Here is a 14621-nt window from a genome sequence, read left to right as displayed (position 1 = left end):
TCACATCAAACAAAAATGTCTTAAGTTTAAGTTTGAGGCATTAGTAGGTGTCAATGATTTCTCAAAAGAAGTGAGAAGAAAATGAACCTTTAAAATCCAAGATGCATAATCACGTTTACAAGCAGGTAGCATTTTTTAAGTAACTTAAAAGCCATGTAATAATGCTGTTTTTTTTTCCATGGATAAATATTTATGCATTTAAATCATGATAATTTTATGGGGTTGGGGGCAGGGGTAGGGAATGGAGTTGAGATCAGAAATGGGACATAAAAGGACTTCAACTAATCAAATTTGACAAAATGTGACTGTGACATAATTAGAAGTATGTATTTGGTCTCTTCCCCACCCTCAGAGATCCTAAAGTCCCTTTCATCTCTGGAGTGAAAGGGGTGCCAGGAGTATCTTTTGCTCTAATGTTCCATCTTTGAGGCCAGTTCCTGACACAGAGGTCCTACATCCCTTGCAATTTCCTGGGTGATGGGAGCATCCTTTGTTCTAAAGAGATGACTCCTGGAGAGCCTCAGGATGCGGCTGGTCACCAGGAAGAGAAAGCCATGCACATGACAAAGCCCCCATAAACAAGGGGATTCAGAATGCTTCAGGGTGGGTGAAAATATTGAGGTGCTGGGAGGGTGATGTGCCTGGAGAGGGCAGGAAAGCTCTCCACCCTCTCCCCAGACATTGCCCTATGCAGCTCTTCCATTTGGCTCTTCCTAAATTGTATCTTGTATTTAAAAAAAAAAAAAAAAAGTAATAGTAAATAAAGTGCTTTCCTGAGTTCTGTGAGTCATTCTAGCAAATTATCAAACTTGAGGAAAGAGTCACGGGAACCCCCAGTTTAGAGCTGGTTGGTCGGAAGTGAAGGCGGCAACCCGGGACTCGTGACTGGCGCCTGTAGTGGGGGCATCTTGTGAGACGGAGCCCTTAACCTGTGGGGTCTGCACGAACTTGGGTAGTCAGTGCCAGAACCGAATTGAACTGTACGACACCCGGTCGGTGTCTGGAGAATTCGAGAACTGGTAGTTGGGCAGAGGACAAAACCCACACAGTTGGTGTCAGAAGTGTTGTGAGCAGATAACAGTTCAGGTTGGGATCAGGGATGGGAGACAAAAGGACCATGACTAATGAAACATAACAAAAGGTGACCAATCTGTTGGCACACAGAAAGAGCTGTTATTCTTTGTATTTTTCTCAATATTAAATGAGACAGGAGTGCCTCTTCCATATATAAAAATGATTTTAAAATAATTTCTCTCTCTCTTTCCAGCCACCTTCTGGAATTACCAAGCACTGACACCTGAACATGACTGTTTAAAATGAGCCTCACCTGGGACTTCCTCTTGGTATGTGGGTTCCTTGCTGGGCTCTGCGCTCACTGCAGCTGCAATATCTCCAGTGGACTTAAAGGGAGTGGGTGTGGCGCCCATCCTGGACCATCTGCTATGCGTGTCCTCTCTTGAACTTAAGCACACGTCATGTTAACGTCTCATCACGTGACAGATTTGCAAATACATATGTGCGTACACTCACAGGGATGTGGGCGAGGGAAAATACTCATCATCTTACTTTGGTCTTTCCTTCAGCTTTTCATTCGAGGAGTGATAATCATAATCGGAATACTGCTGTCGTCTGTCCTCCGGAGAAAATGATTGGTTTGACTCTATTTCTGAGATATCTGATTTCAAAAATAAGAAAAGACTTCTTAATAAAACATTTGAGACCTGTGCCAGAAATTATTCTATTCTCTGGGCAAGGAAACAGGGGAAATGGAAGAGAGGGCAGGCAGTAGATGTGCTATTAGTCTGAGTCTTTCGTTGAAAAAAAAAAAAGAATCTGATCGTTTGAAAGGAAAGGCATTAATTAACAAAGAGGGCGCTAAATCCAGAATTTTATGTTCCTCTTTCATCATACTTTCCATCAAAGCTGACACTGAAGAGACAAAATCCAATGATGGGAATATATATATGTGTGTGTGTATGTGTGAATCTATATTAGTGTATATACACAGGTACACACACACACACACTCATTTTGAGTGTGCACACAGACCAGTGCTTCTGAAACTTTAATGTGCGTACATATCACCTGGGATCTTGTTAGAATGCAACTCTTCTGGGCCGGGCCCGAGATTCTGCAATTCCGTCAAGCTCCTGGATGACACGATGCTGCTAGTGGGCTAAGCAGCACACTTGGAGTAACAAGGAAATAACCCGTAAGCTCCTAGCACCCTGGCATTTCTTCCTGTGCTCTACGTGTTTTCCTGTATTCAGAGCAGTAACCACCTGATTAGACATTGTATATAATAGAAATTAAACCAAGTTTTAAGGTTTTATAAAGTAATTCTTTTAAAGATCAACAAGTCCATTTCTAAACTTGAGAACTTAATATTTTCTAAGCTTTTCTGCACAAAGCCAATACTAGATGATTAAGTAGGAAATAGCATGCCTATTTATTTTTATTGGTAGTTTTTACATGGTTAAAATGTTATCGTATGTACTGTATGTCAACTATACTTCAATTAAAAAAATAAAAATAAACAATAAAGACATGCCCAAGAGCCCCCCGCCCCGCCAAAAAGTAAAGGGCTAAGAAGACACAAGACCATTTTGAAGGACAAGAAGTTGGATTTGGCTGTGGAAATTAATGAAGAGAGACCAAATAAATAAATGTTATCTTATGTAAAATTCATATTCAAATTAAAAAAAAAGAAACGACTATAGCTTCATAAGAGAAGAGGTGACACAGATTGCTAACCAATGAATACCAGACTATTCATCCATTCTGATTGAGTCTATTATAGTGTCTACCAGTTTTAACTATCCTCTACATTGTCTTCTCTTTGTTGGAAATATTAACAGTCACTTAAAAAAAATCACATGATAAAGCACAAGAATGAGCAATTTACAAATGTATGTGGTTAGTTCTGTGAACCACTCCCACATACATTTTTTTTACTAACAAGTTTTGTTTTCAATGGCCTCAGAGTCCGCAGGGATTCACAAGTACACCAGAATTTCATACTGGAATCCTAATTTCAACAGACCCTTTAATAAGAAAATAACAACCAAACCTGGAATTAAAGTTTAAAAGAGAGGCTTCTGTTAGAAATTTAACTTCCAGGTGAATGGCTATGCTAGATAGAGATGACAATGCAGAAGCAACAGTTTTCCTCTCCTCCAGCTCAGCTCACAGCCTCCCCTTTCTTTACCTTCTATTTCTGAGTCGCTGTCATTTAACGAGGGGATGTTGATGAGCGTCTGCTTGCTGTCCCTCAACACCACGAGCTGGAGTTTTCCTCTTGACTTTTCTATCAGTTTTCGGGCATCCGTTAAAGACATGTTCTCAGTTACGGTTCCATTTATCTGTGTTTATGAAGAACAGTAATGTTCCATGCAATACAACTACCCACAGCAAAACAGAAAATTCTTATTTTCCTCTTCTAAAAAGTTAAGGGCTTTGCTCAGTTACTCAAACAGACGTGGGCTTTAGGATGACTGACTGAATAAAAATGAATTATCCTTTAAATTAAATATAACCCCACATGCCTGGAACCCAAACACAGGCCTGAGAAAGCTGTAGTGTACTTAAGTTACTCTGCTAATTTATTTAACTTCCAAGCTCAAGACGATGGTTTGGTTTACTACTGGAACATGTTTCCTGACTAGAGAGGTTTACAAAAACGATTAAATATTCAGCATTCATATACCACCAACTTGCCCTCTCATCTTTCCTTCGTTTAGAGAACAGGAGCTTAAACTTTTAATAAACAGGGAAGAAGAAAGACTTTGCTGAGATTTTTTTAAAATTTATTTTAAATTTATTTTAATTTATTTTATTTTTGGCTGTGTCGGGTCTTTGTTGTGGTGCGCGGGCTTCTCATTGAGGTGGCTTCTCTTGTTGCGGAGCATGGGCTCTAGGCACGCGGGCTTCAGTAGTTGTGGCTCGTGGGCTCTAGAGCGCAGACTCAGTAGTTGTGGCGCACAGGCTTAGTTGCTCTGCGGCATGTGGGATCGTCCCAGACCAGGGCTCGAACCCGTGTCCCCTGCATTGGTGGGCGGATTCTTTACCACTGCACCAGGGAACCTCCAAGATTTTTGTTTTTAACTGACACTACACTATTACAAATCTCCAAGTCTGGTTTTCCTGATAAAAATGATCTCTCTGCTGCCCTTCCAGGCTTTGTCTTATTATTGACTCCTATCTCAACAAAGTTTCACTGACTTGGCACTTGAATGCGGAAATACAGACTAGGAAGCTGAGCATGAACCCACCCACCTTGAGAATTATGTCTCCTTCATGCAGGTTGCCATCTTTAGATGCTAGACCTGTTCCCGTCATTTCCTTTATGAAGATCTGACTCCCGAGCCGGAGACCATACTCTAGAAGACAAACACACAAACAAACACATATTTCATCAACGTGTTCAGAAAACTAAGGCTGGCTTTTAGGATGATTTAAAAATATGTATGCAAAATTAATTTTGCATGTGAGACAGTCTGTAAGCCCACTGGCCTTCACTTGTCAAAACAGTCGATGTCATTAAAAAAAAAAGAAAAAGAGGCAGAGGGACTGTTCTAGATTAAAAGAGACATAAAAACCAAATGCACTGCGTGAAACTTCACTAGATCCTCAATCCAATATGGGGTAGAGGTGGGGGGTAGGGGTGGATTACATTATTTTGGAGCAACTTCAAAATAAACTGCACTATATTAAAAGGCATATTAATGCTAACTTTCTTAAGAGTATTAATGGCATTATGGTTATGAAGGGCAATGTTTCTATCCTTGGGAGATACCTGCTGAAATATTTAGGGGTAAAGGGTCATTTTGCCTGCAACTTACCTTTAAGTGGTTCCAAAACACCATTTAGAGACAGAGAGATGCGGTAGGGGAGGAAGACGGGGGAGGGAGAAAGGGAAAAAAAGGAGAAATAAAACAAATGTGGCAAAATGTTAACAACTGGTAAAACTAGGTGAAGGCTATTTGAGTTATTTGCCACAAAATTAACACTTTTCAAAACAAAATGTTGGGGAGAAAAAAAAACAATTCAGTACATCTTAACAGGCGTGTTCTACTGACAATACAGTTGCCTACAGGAAAGTACCACAAATAGCAAACCCTCTATCTGTAACAATTTAGATTGTGTGGGATTTGGCACTGAAAAAATGTCACTGTGTGAAGAAAAGGGGTAGATAAGCCAGCAAAGCAACAAATAAAGTATTCAACTAAAACTGGCACAGCTCTGGGGATTTATGGACTTTGCATTGTTCTCAAGAAAAACCACTGTACTTACTAAGTATGTACATTTGAAAATATTTTAAATACTATTCAGACTATTCTGATTTTACTTATTAAACATGTAAAAATACACACTTTAAGGATGAATTTTGGTTATTTTAGGAAGCTACCTAAACCTAGCAGGTTTGAAAAGAGGCACACTCAATTTTTATTATTATTGTTATGGACTCAGTGAAGTCAGAAACAGAAAAATAAGTATCGTATATTAACGCATATTTGTGGAATCTAGAAAAATGGTACGGATGAACCTATTTGCAGGGCAGGCATAGAAAGGCAGACTCGGAACGGATGTGTGGACACGGTGGGGAAGGGGAGGGTGGGATGAATTGGGAGATCAGGTTTGACATATATACACTACAATGTATAAAACAGATAGCTAGTAGGAACCTGCTGTATAGCACAGGGAGCTCAGTTTGGTGCTCTGTGATGGCCTAGTTGGGTGGGATGGGGGGTGGGAGGGAGGTCCAAGAGGGAGGGGATGTGTGTATGCATATGGCTGATTCACCGCACTGTGCGGCAGAAACTAACACAACATTGTAAAGCAATTATACTCCAATAAAAAAAAAATCTTATCAATTCAAAATAAAGTAACTTTCTGCCACTTAGAAGTAGATTTAAAGAGAAGTTTTAAGTGACTTATAGTAAGTTAGATTCAGATCTTACCACAAGGATTAAAGCTGTTAAGGTCCACCCCTGCCCTTTAGGGAGCTGATACTCAAGAAAGAATAAAGGTAAGACAGACAGCATTTTCTTCAGGGATGGCAATTCCTTACAGGTTAAACAGCCTCACAGCCCAGGACAGAAGGTTGAGACAAACTTGAGCAATGACTTCTTTCTCACGTGTCAACAATTCCTCCATCCTCTTAAAAACTGCACTCTTATTGTAAAATTACAAATAGGTTGCTATTGGTATGTTTGTGGGCACCTCTCAAATGAGGAAAAAAAGTCAGTTGGCCATCTTCTAAGACTTTTACCAGCAAGGCTATCTGATGCCCATGAAACATGTAAAAGCTGGCCATGTGAATGGATCCTATTTTTCTTAATCAAATGTAGGTTTTGCCTGCAGCCAGATATTTGTAAAGATTAATTCTTATGCAACTCTAGCCAGTGATAGCTAAACTACCGTGTCATCTTAGCAAAAGGAGGCTTAAAAAATCTTTTAAAAAGCAGAACTTTGGAAAAAACAAACAAGCAAACACTGAATTCTAAGTTTAAAAAGCAAAATGGCCCAGAAGCAGTAAAATGGCGCATCAGCAAAGGGGCATGAGCCCTCTCTGTTCCTTACTAGTATTACTAAGACCAGGCATGATGTGGGCAGTTTCTTAGGACAAACATCTTTTTAATTGTGGGTCACAACTCATGAGTGAGTCTTGAAATCAATTTAGTGAGTTGGGTCCAGTATCTTTTAATTTAATGTAAGAGAACCTCTCAAAAATCATCACTCAGAGTTAAGTACCGTTCCGTGAAACACTTGGCCAAGTTTTTCACATATTGGTGCCTCCACGATTATTTGCAAGATGTGGTTCTTTCTGTGGCGGGGGCGGGGGGGGAAGAGAAGGAGAAAGAGGAAGAAGGGGAAGAGGAGAGAGAGGGGGAGGAAAATACTGAAAAGCACTGCAACGGGGAACTCAAGAATCTGGGTGCAAGTCCTACCGGACGTGCATCAGCCTTCTGTGAAGGAGGCCTTGTGTCAAGTTATCTTTCTCAAAACTTCTCTACGGTCCACAATCTGGAAGCAGAATGGTTTTTACTCTGCAATTCTTGGGGGTTGATGAATTAATACGTCATTATCCATGGTTATAAAGATTTTCTAGAATTCTTAAATCTCCCAAGATTCACATTCCTCAGAGATAGTACCATCTCAACTTTCACCTTTGTTTTCTGGACCTGGGCTCCAGTATCCCATTATTCGCATCCTTGCAGTTACCTCAATATCCTTTCAATAGATACCCAATTGTATAACTCAACTCTTTAAGCTCCTCTAGAAGAACTAAAGAAAACAAACCCTCTCATCTGATAGGCTCTTTAAAATGCAAATTCCCAACCTAAAAAGCAAGAGGTCTTTCACTTTGCCCTCTTGGGTACTCTTATCTTTTTTCCTCTTTGAAGGAGGACAATTAGAGAACATGCAGAGATAAAAGATGTTACCAGGAATTCAAAAAGTTGGAAGCTAAAAATCAATGCAGGGAATAGCTCAACATGGGGCTCTAAATCCCTGTTCATTCACCTACTTGTTTCCTATCATCTATTTCCAAGAGATGAAGTTTGAGCTCCAACTCTACCACTTACTTACCAGCTTCAAGATGTGGGCATGTCACCTCCCATCTCTGAGTTGCAGAAGCCTCACCTCACTGCAAGTGCTACTTGCTTGTCCAGCTGCCACAAAGGGGTTTAGTTAATCTGGATGTGCTTAAGCGTATGCAACTGCTCCAGGCACGCAACATGGGACGGGCAGCCTGGGCCAGAGCCTGCCTCATCTGTGGACACACCAAAAACCTCTCTGCACCTTGCTATACCCACCTGTAAAAGAGGAATGAAGTCTCCTACCTACCACAAAGGCTTCTGGTGAGGATTAAATTAGAAAGTATTTATTCCACAGAGGGCCCTGGCATAGAGCAAAAACTCAGTCAAGATTACCTGGAGTATTGTCCCCTACTGTGGTTTCAACAGTTTAAGCTGCACTAGGTTCACCAAGAGAGGCTGTTAACACAGAGACCCCAGGGGCCACCCCAATGCTTCTGATTCAGTAGGGGCTGGTCTGGGGCCTGAGAATCTACATTTCTAATAAGCGTCCAGGTGATATTTATGCTGCTCTGAGAACCACTGGCCTATTAGTTTAAAGCCAGATTTCCACCACCTGGCTTAGTCACTGATGATACAACTTTGTGCAAGTCAATGAACTTTTCTGTGCCACTAGTTTCCTTGTCTATAAAATGAAGATATGACTAACTCCCACAGGGGGTGGTGGTGAGGACAAAATGAGCTAATCTGTGCAAAGCATTTATTAGGTCAGTGCTTGGCACACAGCAGGTTCCACGTAAGAGTTAGCTATTATAGTGCTTTTTCTTCATCAAGCATGACTACCTTCATTTGCTTTGCTTTTCATCAGAAGGATCCCGATGGGCCTGTCCGAGTCCAGCTGTCCCCGCGGCTCGGGGCTGGGGCTGCGGGAGTGGAGGTGCTCGCGGCTGCGGCTCCAGGACGTCCCGTACCGGGCATCGGGCTGGGCCCTGCGGCCATACTCCCGCTCCGGGCTGTAGGCGCGATCGTAGGTCGGGTCAATGCTCCGGCCGCGGCTCCTCTCCCGGGCTCGCCGGTAGTCATCGTCGTCGTGGTCCAGGCCCCGCTCGAGGCTGCGGCCACGGCTGCGCTCTCGGGCTCGCCGGTAGTAGTAGTCGTCGTCGTGGTCCAGGCCCCGCTCCAGGCTCCGGCCGCGGCTCCGGTCCCGCTCCCGGCTGCGCGCCCGGTCGTGGGGACGACCCCTCTCCAGGCTGTCCTCCCAGCTGCGGCTGCACTCTCCGCGGCTGCTGGGCCGGCTCCTCTCGCTGTACCCGCTGCGCGCGCTTCTGCCGTCAAATTCATCCATCAGCTCGAAAGCCCGGTCATGCTCGTGGACGGGAGGGCTGCCCTGCGGCGGGGCCAGCTGGACCTTCCGGGGCCTCTTGACCACCTGTCACAAAACAAACAGTGGGGACGCAAGACAATCACAACCAAACATAGAGAATGCAGTGGTTAAGAGCCCGGGTTCTCCTTCCAGTAAAACTCTTGTGTCCCCACCCAGTTGCTAAGCCTCAGGGTCCTCATCTGGAAAATGAGGACCCCCTCAGGGGGTCAAGGATAAAATAAGACAATAAGTATAAAACTCTGAGCACAGTGCCTCCAAAATCTGCTTCTACTCAAAGTGTGAAAAGCACCAAAGGGATTTAAGTCACTAAGTTACAAAAATGAAAATCCAGAAAGTGAGACATTCTGTATACAAGTGCGTAGGTTCATCCAAAAGTCAATGTCATTCAAAAGAGGTGGGGGGCAGGTAAGGGGAGAGAAGAGGTAAAAGAGGGATCCTTTAAGATTAAAATGGACCGGCGAGGGCGCTGAGTGGAGGCAGCGAAGAGCGCTCGGGCGGACCACTCCGCTTTCCCGCGCTGCGCAGCCTCCCGCCCTCCGCCTCCTGTTCGGACCCGCCGCCGGCTTCTCCTCCCGAGACTGCCCTCAGCCCGCGCACCAGTCGGCTCCGCTATGGCGACCCGCAGCCCCAGAGTCGTGATTAGTGATGATGCACCAGGTTATGACCTAGATTTATTCTGTAGACCTAATCATTATGCTGAGGATTTGGAAAAGGTGTTTATTCTTCATGGACTAAATATGGACAGGACCGAACGGCTGGCTCGAGAATGTGATGGAGATGGGAGGCCATCACATCGTGGCCCTCTGTGTGCTCAAGGCGGGCTATAGATTCTTTGCTGACCTGCTGGATTACGTCCAAGCACTGAACAGAAATAGTGATAGATCTATACCTATGCCTAGATTTTATCAGACTGAAGAGCTACTGTAATGACCAGTCAACAGGTGACGTAAAAGTAATTGGTGGAAAATGTAAAACCGATAGCTAGTGGGAAGCAGCCGCATAGCACAGGGAGATCAGCTCGCTGCTTTGTGACCACCTAGAGGGGTGGGATAGGGAGGGTGGGAGGGAGGGAGACGCAAGAGGGAGGAGATATGGGGATATATGTATACGTATAGCTGATTCACTTTGTTATACAGCAGAAACTAACACACCATTGTAAAGCAATTATACTCCAATAAGAATGTTAAAAAAAAAAGTAATTGGTGGAGACGATCTCTCAAGTTTAACTGGAAAGAATGTCTTGACTGTTGAAGATATAACTGACACTGGCAAAACAAGGCAAACCTTGCTTTCCTTGGTCAAGCAGCATAATCCAAAGATGGTCAAGGCTGCAAGCTTGCTGGTGAAAAGGACCCCTCAAAGTGTTGGATATAGACCAAACTTTGTTGGATTTGAAATTACAGACAAGTTTGTTGTAGGATATGCCCTTGACTACAATGAATACTTCAGGGATTTGAACCATGTTTGTGTCATTAGCGAAACTGGGAAAGCAAAATACAAAGCCTGAGAGTTCGAGTTTGGAAACATCTGGAGTCCCACTGAAATCACCAGGAAAATTACCAAATGTTCTAGTTCTGTGGCCAGCTGCTTAGCAGAGCTTACTGCATGTATCTTCTAAGAATTTTATCTGTTTTGTATTTTAGTTGCCGAGTTCCCGAACTCTTTATTTGCACTATGAGCCTATAGACTGTCAGTTCCCTTTGGGTGGATTGTTGTTTGACTTGTGAATGAAGTCTCTTAAACCACACCGCTATTGAATGAAAATATTGAAACTGTATCTGTAAGAAACATTTAAAGACAAGAATATATTAGTTTTTTAATTGATATTTTAATTTTTATATATTCAGGAAAGAACAGAAGTGATTGAATATTGTTAATTATACCACTGTATGTTTAGAAAAGAAGCAGTCAGTTTCATATCAGTGACAGCATTTAGAGGTATTGTTATGTTGGATAAACCATATGTCCTGGAATTACTTTAGTAGATTTCAGGAGCATTAACTGTATTTTCCCGCTTGTTCAGATTATTTCTGGTGAATCTTTGTCAACAGTTCCATTTAAATACACGTCAATAAGTTCTAAAAACCTACCACTTTTTGAAGTCTTCAATGTAAAAATCCTAAAGATAAAGGCTGTCTCTTTAAAAAAAAAAAAAGATTAAAATGGACTAAAGTGATTAGGACCAAATGTGATGAGTGAACTTTGATTGGATCCTGGATGGGGAAGAAAAATAATCTACCAAAGTCATCTTAGGGTATGGACTGTATATTAAATGATATTGTAGAGTTATTATTACTTTTCTTTTTTTAATTTTAAAGTAATAACAAGGATTTATCTGATTTACAGAAAAGAAATACAATTAAGAGATTAAGGACAAAACTCCATTAGTGTAAAAGTCACTGGCTACTATCTAGCACAGGAACAACTGGATTGCTTCCAGCAGTTTTGAAGCACTAAAAGATCTTAAAATGTGGATGGAGAAATAGATGTGTATATTTCTTTACATTAAATTTAAATATGAATTTTATTCTGACAAGTCAGACCCAGAATGTTACTTTATCAATTTTTATGCATTTGAACATCTGCAACATATAGCAATCCTTTGTTTAGTAATCTTCCGTATAAATATAAAAATCTGAGATACATGAGAATGTTTTTCAAATCATACTTCTATTTCTTCACAGCTTTATATGTGCAAAATTATACGTAATTATAATTTTCAAACTTTGAATATCCATGTTATTTGATATATCTGTACAGAAAGAGTAAGATAAAAAACATTTAATAAAATTAAATGTACCTAATTTGCAAAATTGATGTCTGACATTTGTTGTGTGCTTGTGCAACAAAGAGTGCATAGGTTATTTCTGCAGCAATCAAAAACAAAATCTTTTTAAACTCAGATTTCAAGTTTCCTCTGATAATTATTCTACTCCCTGGAAATACTTTCAAGTTCTGATTTCTAGATGCAATGGGCATTTTGTTACATATACATGTATTTTATCCCTAAACTTGTATATTTTCAAACCATTTGAACATTATAATCAGACTCAGCATGGTGATTTTTTCTTAGAATCTGTAGAAGTCCTCTGTTCAGGATTAATGTAGAGACTCCCAGTGCGCCAATGTGAAAAACCAGGTAAAGATAGTATTACCACTATGCTTTAGTGGGATTTCCTGCAGGTTTAGGATCATAACCATATAGGAAAGTAGCTCTTATTACAAGGATGGCTCCAAGGGAAAAGACACTGGTTGGTACGAAATCTTGTAGTCAAAAATAAGATATCAGTGTTGATAATACTATTCACAAAGAGGTTGCAAATCCTTTTAAAATGTTATCCGCATACTTAATCACAGCAGCTATTACGAGGCCTCCCAGTGCCTGAACAACAACTATCCATGTCAGCTGGTTATACCCCTGAAAAAATCCATTCTTTGATTCCAGTTCTCCTTCATAAACATATACACCCATTAATCCAAATATACTCCCCAAAAAACCAAGCTGAATGTTTCTTACCCACACTGATTGTTTGGTTTCTTTTAAGATTTTCTCTAACTAAAACCCAACAAAGCCACTTGAAAAACATGCTGTGTGAACTGCCATGAGGCCTACGAATTGTGAGCCAGGTGAAAGTTCCTTAGAATTAAGCGCTTGTGGGGCTTCGATGGCGGCTCAGTGCTTAAGAATCCACCTGCCAATGCAGGGGACACGGGTTCAAGCCCTGGTCCGGGAAGATCCCACATGCCGCAGAGCAACTAAGCCCGTGCGCCACAACTACTGAGCCTGCGCTCTAGAGCCCGCGAGCCACAACTACTGAGCTCGCGTGCCACAACTACGGAAGCCCGTGTGCCTAGAGCCCGTGCTCCACAACAAGAGAAGCCACCGCGATGAGAAGCCTGCACGCCACAACGAAGAGAAGCCCCCGCTCGCCGCAACTAGAGAAAGCCCGTGCGCAGCAACGAAGACCCAACGCAGCCAAAACTAAATAAATAAATTTATAAAAAATTAAAAGAAAAAGAATTAAGCGCTTGAGAATCTGAGGGCCACTGTACAAAAGCAACTCCTGTCATCAAAATTACTAGGGAGAGCCACTGGTACACACCTAATTTTTTTACTAAGCATCGACACAGAAAATAATGCAGTCCTAAGAATTTTCAACTGATATGTGACCTGATAAGTAGCTGCGTCTAGATTTGACAGTGCCACAGAGAGTAAATAATTCTGAAGAGTATATATCCCTGATGGAATAGCAAGTTTAGGCGTTTCCATAGGTTTGTTAAGAATTTCACCATGTAGTATTCAATTCAGTGCTCTTAGACTACATTTGCTGTCTTTGTAGACTAATAAAATGCAGGCCATTGTTTTCAAAAGTTCAGCAACAGCCACAGCTGTAGATGATAGATAAAGAGGCCCCTCCTCTTTTAAAGTCCTAGAATAACACATTGTTAGAACCAAACTGGTAGCCTGAAAGACCAAAATTCCCAAGGAAAGGTATTTTAGATTGGCTGACAATGTCTTATCTTCACTTGCCTGCTAATGTTGGAGGGTCTCCTGCAGAGGTGGCAGGCAGCTGAGGCTCACCATGGGGACAAGGGCACTGGCAGCAGCAGTTCTGGGAAGTACTCATTTTCGTGAGCCCTCCCAGAGACCGCCATTAGCCCTGCCATAGAGCCTGTAGCTACTTTTCTTAAATAGGATAATAGTAGTATAATTATGCAGATGAATGTCCTTATTTAGGAGACTTGAGAAGTAAGAAGGATTAAACTGTCATGTCTGCAACTTCCCCTCAAATGGTTCACTAAAAATATGTATGTCTGGGCTTCCCTGGTGGCGCAGTGGTTGAGAGTCTGCCTGCCGATGCAGGGGACACGGGTTCGTGCCCCGGTCCAGGAAGATCCCACATGCCGCGGAGCGGCTGGGCCCGTGAGCCATGGCCGCTGAGCCTGTGCGTCCGGAGCCTGTGCTGCACAACGGGAGAGGCCCCGACAGTGAGAGGCCCGCGTACCGCAAAAAAAAAACAAAAAAAACACAAGTATGTCTTTATATACATACATAAAGAAAAATCAAGTGAATATGGCAGAATATTAACATTGTAGAAGATATATGTGTTGATTATACTAATCTTTGAACTTTTCTTTTTGTTTGAAAATTTTCATAATATAAAGTTGAAAAAAAAGTTAAATACCACACACCCAATGCATCCCCCCCAGCACTGCCCCTAACACACTGTGTTCCAATTCTCGCTTAGTGTGTCCACTTGCCCCACTGGAGTGAACACTCCTTGCAGCTCACACCTGCTTCAGGTCATTTTCAACCAATGTTTGCTGAATGACTGAGTGAGCTAATAAATGAGTGAATGGTACAGATTGCCAGTATCTCCTAAGAAACAGGAGTTTATGAAGATAGAACAGATCCTGTGAGGGCCTTTACAAATGAGTTTCTGAGCTCATAATTTAGTCTCTAAATGAATGCTGTTTTACCATTGTTCTCAATCTATTTAATTCTCTTAGGGAATAATTGTTTAACCTGGCTCAAGGCAAATTCACTCAGACAAGAGAAGCACTGATCTTAAGTCAGGAGTAGGATAAGGAGACGGCAGGGAGGCATCCCTCACGTACATCTTTACATCACCCTTAACATCACTCTCCCAAAGTACTAAGGATATGGAAATAGTGGTCCCTAGATAGGGCTGAAGAGC

General features: G+C 42.0%; 1 protein-coding gene and 2 pseudogenes across 5 annotated transcripts in view; 1 reads left to right on the top strand and 2 right to left on the bottom strand.

Moving 5' to 3' along the window:
- TJP2 (tight junction protein 2) overlaps positions 1–14621 on the bottom strand; it is a 132427-nt gene that overhangs the window by 24973 nt on the left and 92833 nt on the right. For all 5 annotated transcript variants that reach the window (XM_033440216.2, XM_004276415.3, XM_033440215.2 and 2 more), the window contains 5 exons: positions 8382–8967; positions 4276–4379; positions 3209–3362; positions 1567–1675; positions 1328–1461 (listed from right to left, as the gene is read on the bottom strand). In XM_033440216.2, coding sequence (XP_033296107.1) covers positions 1328–1461; positions 1567–1675; positions 3209–3362; positions 4276–4379; positions 8382–8967 — 1087 coding nt within the window. The remainder of the gene's footprint in view (positions 1–1327; positions 1462–1566; positions 1676–3208; positions 3363–4275; positions 4380–8381; positions 8968–14621) is intronic.
- On the top strand, positions 9342–10454 carry LOC101278578 (hypoxanthine-guanine phosphoribosyltransferase-like; annotated as a pseudogene).
- LOC125964751 (UDP-N-acetylglucosamine transporter-like) lies at positions 10343–14543 on the bottom strand (annotated as a pseudogene).

The sequence above is a fragment of the Orcinus orca genome, chromosome 6, assembly GCF_937001465.1.
Source record: "Orcinus orca chromosome 6, mOrcOrc1.1, whole genome shotgun sequence".
NCBI classification, from domain to species: Eukaryota; Metazoa; Chordata; class Mammalia; order Artiodactyla; family Delphinidae; genus Orcinus; species Orcinus orca.
This window is presented reverse-complemented; position numbering and strand designations above follow the sequence as displayed.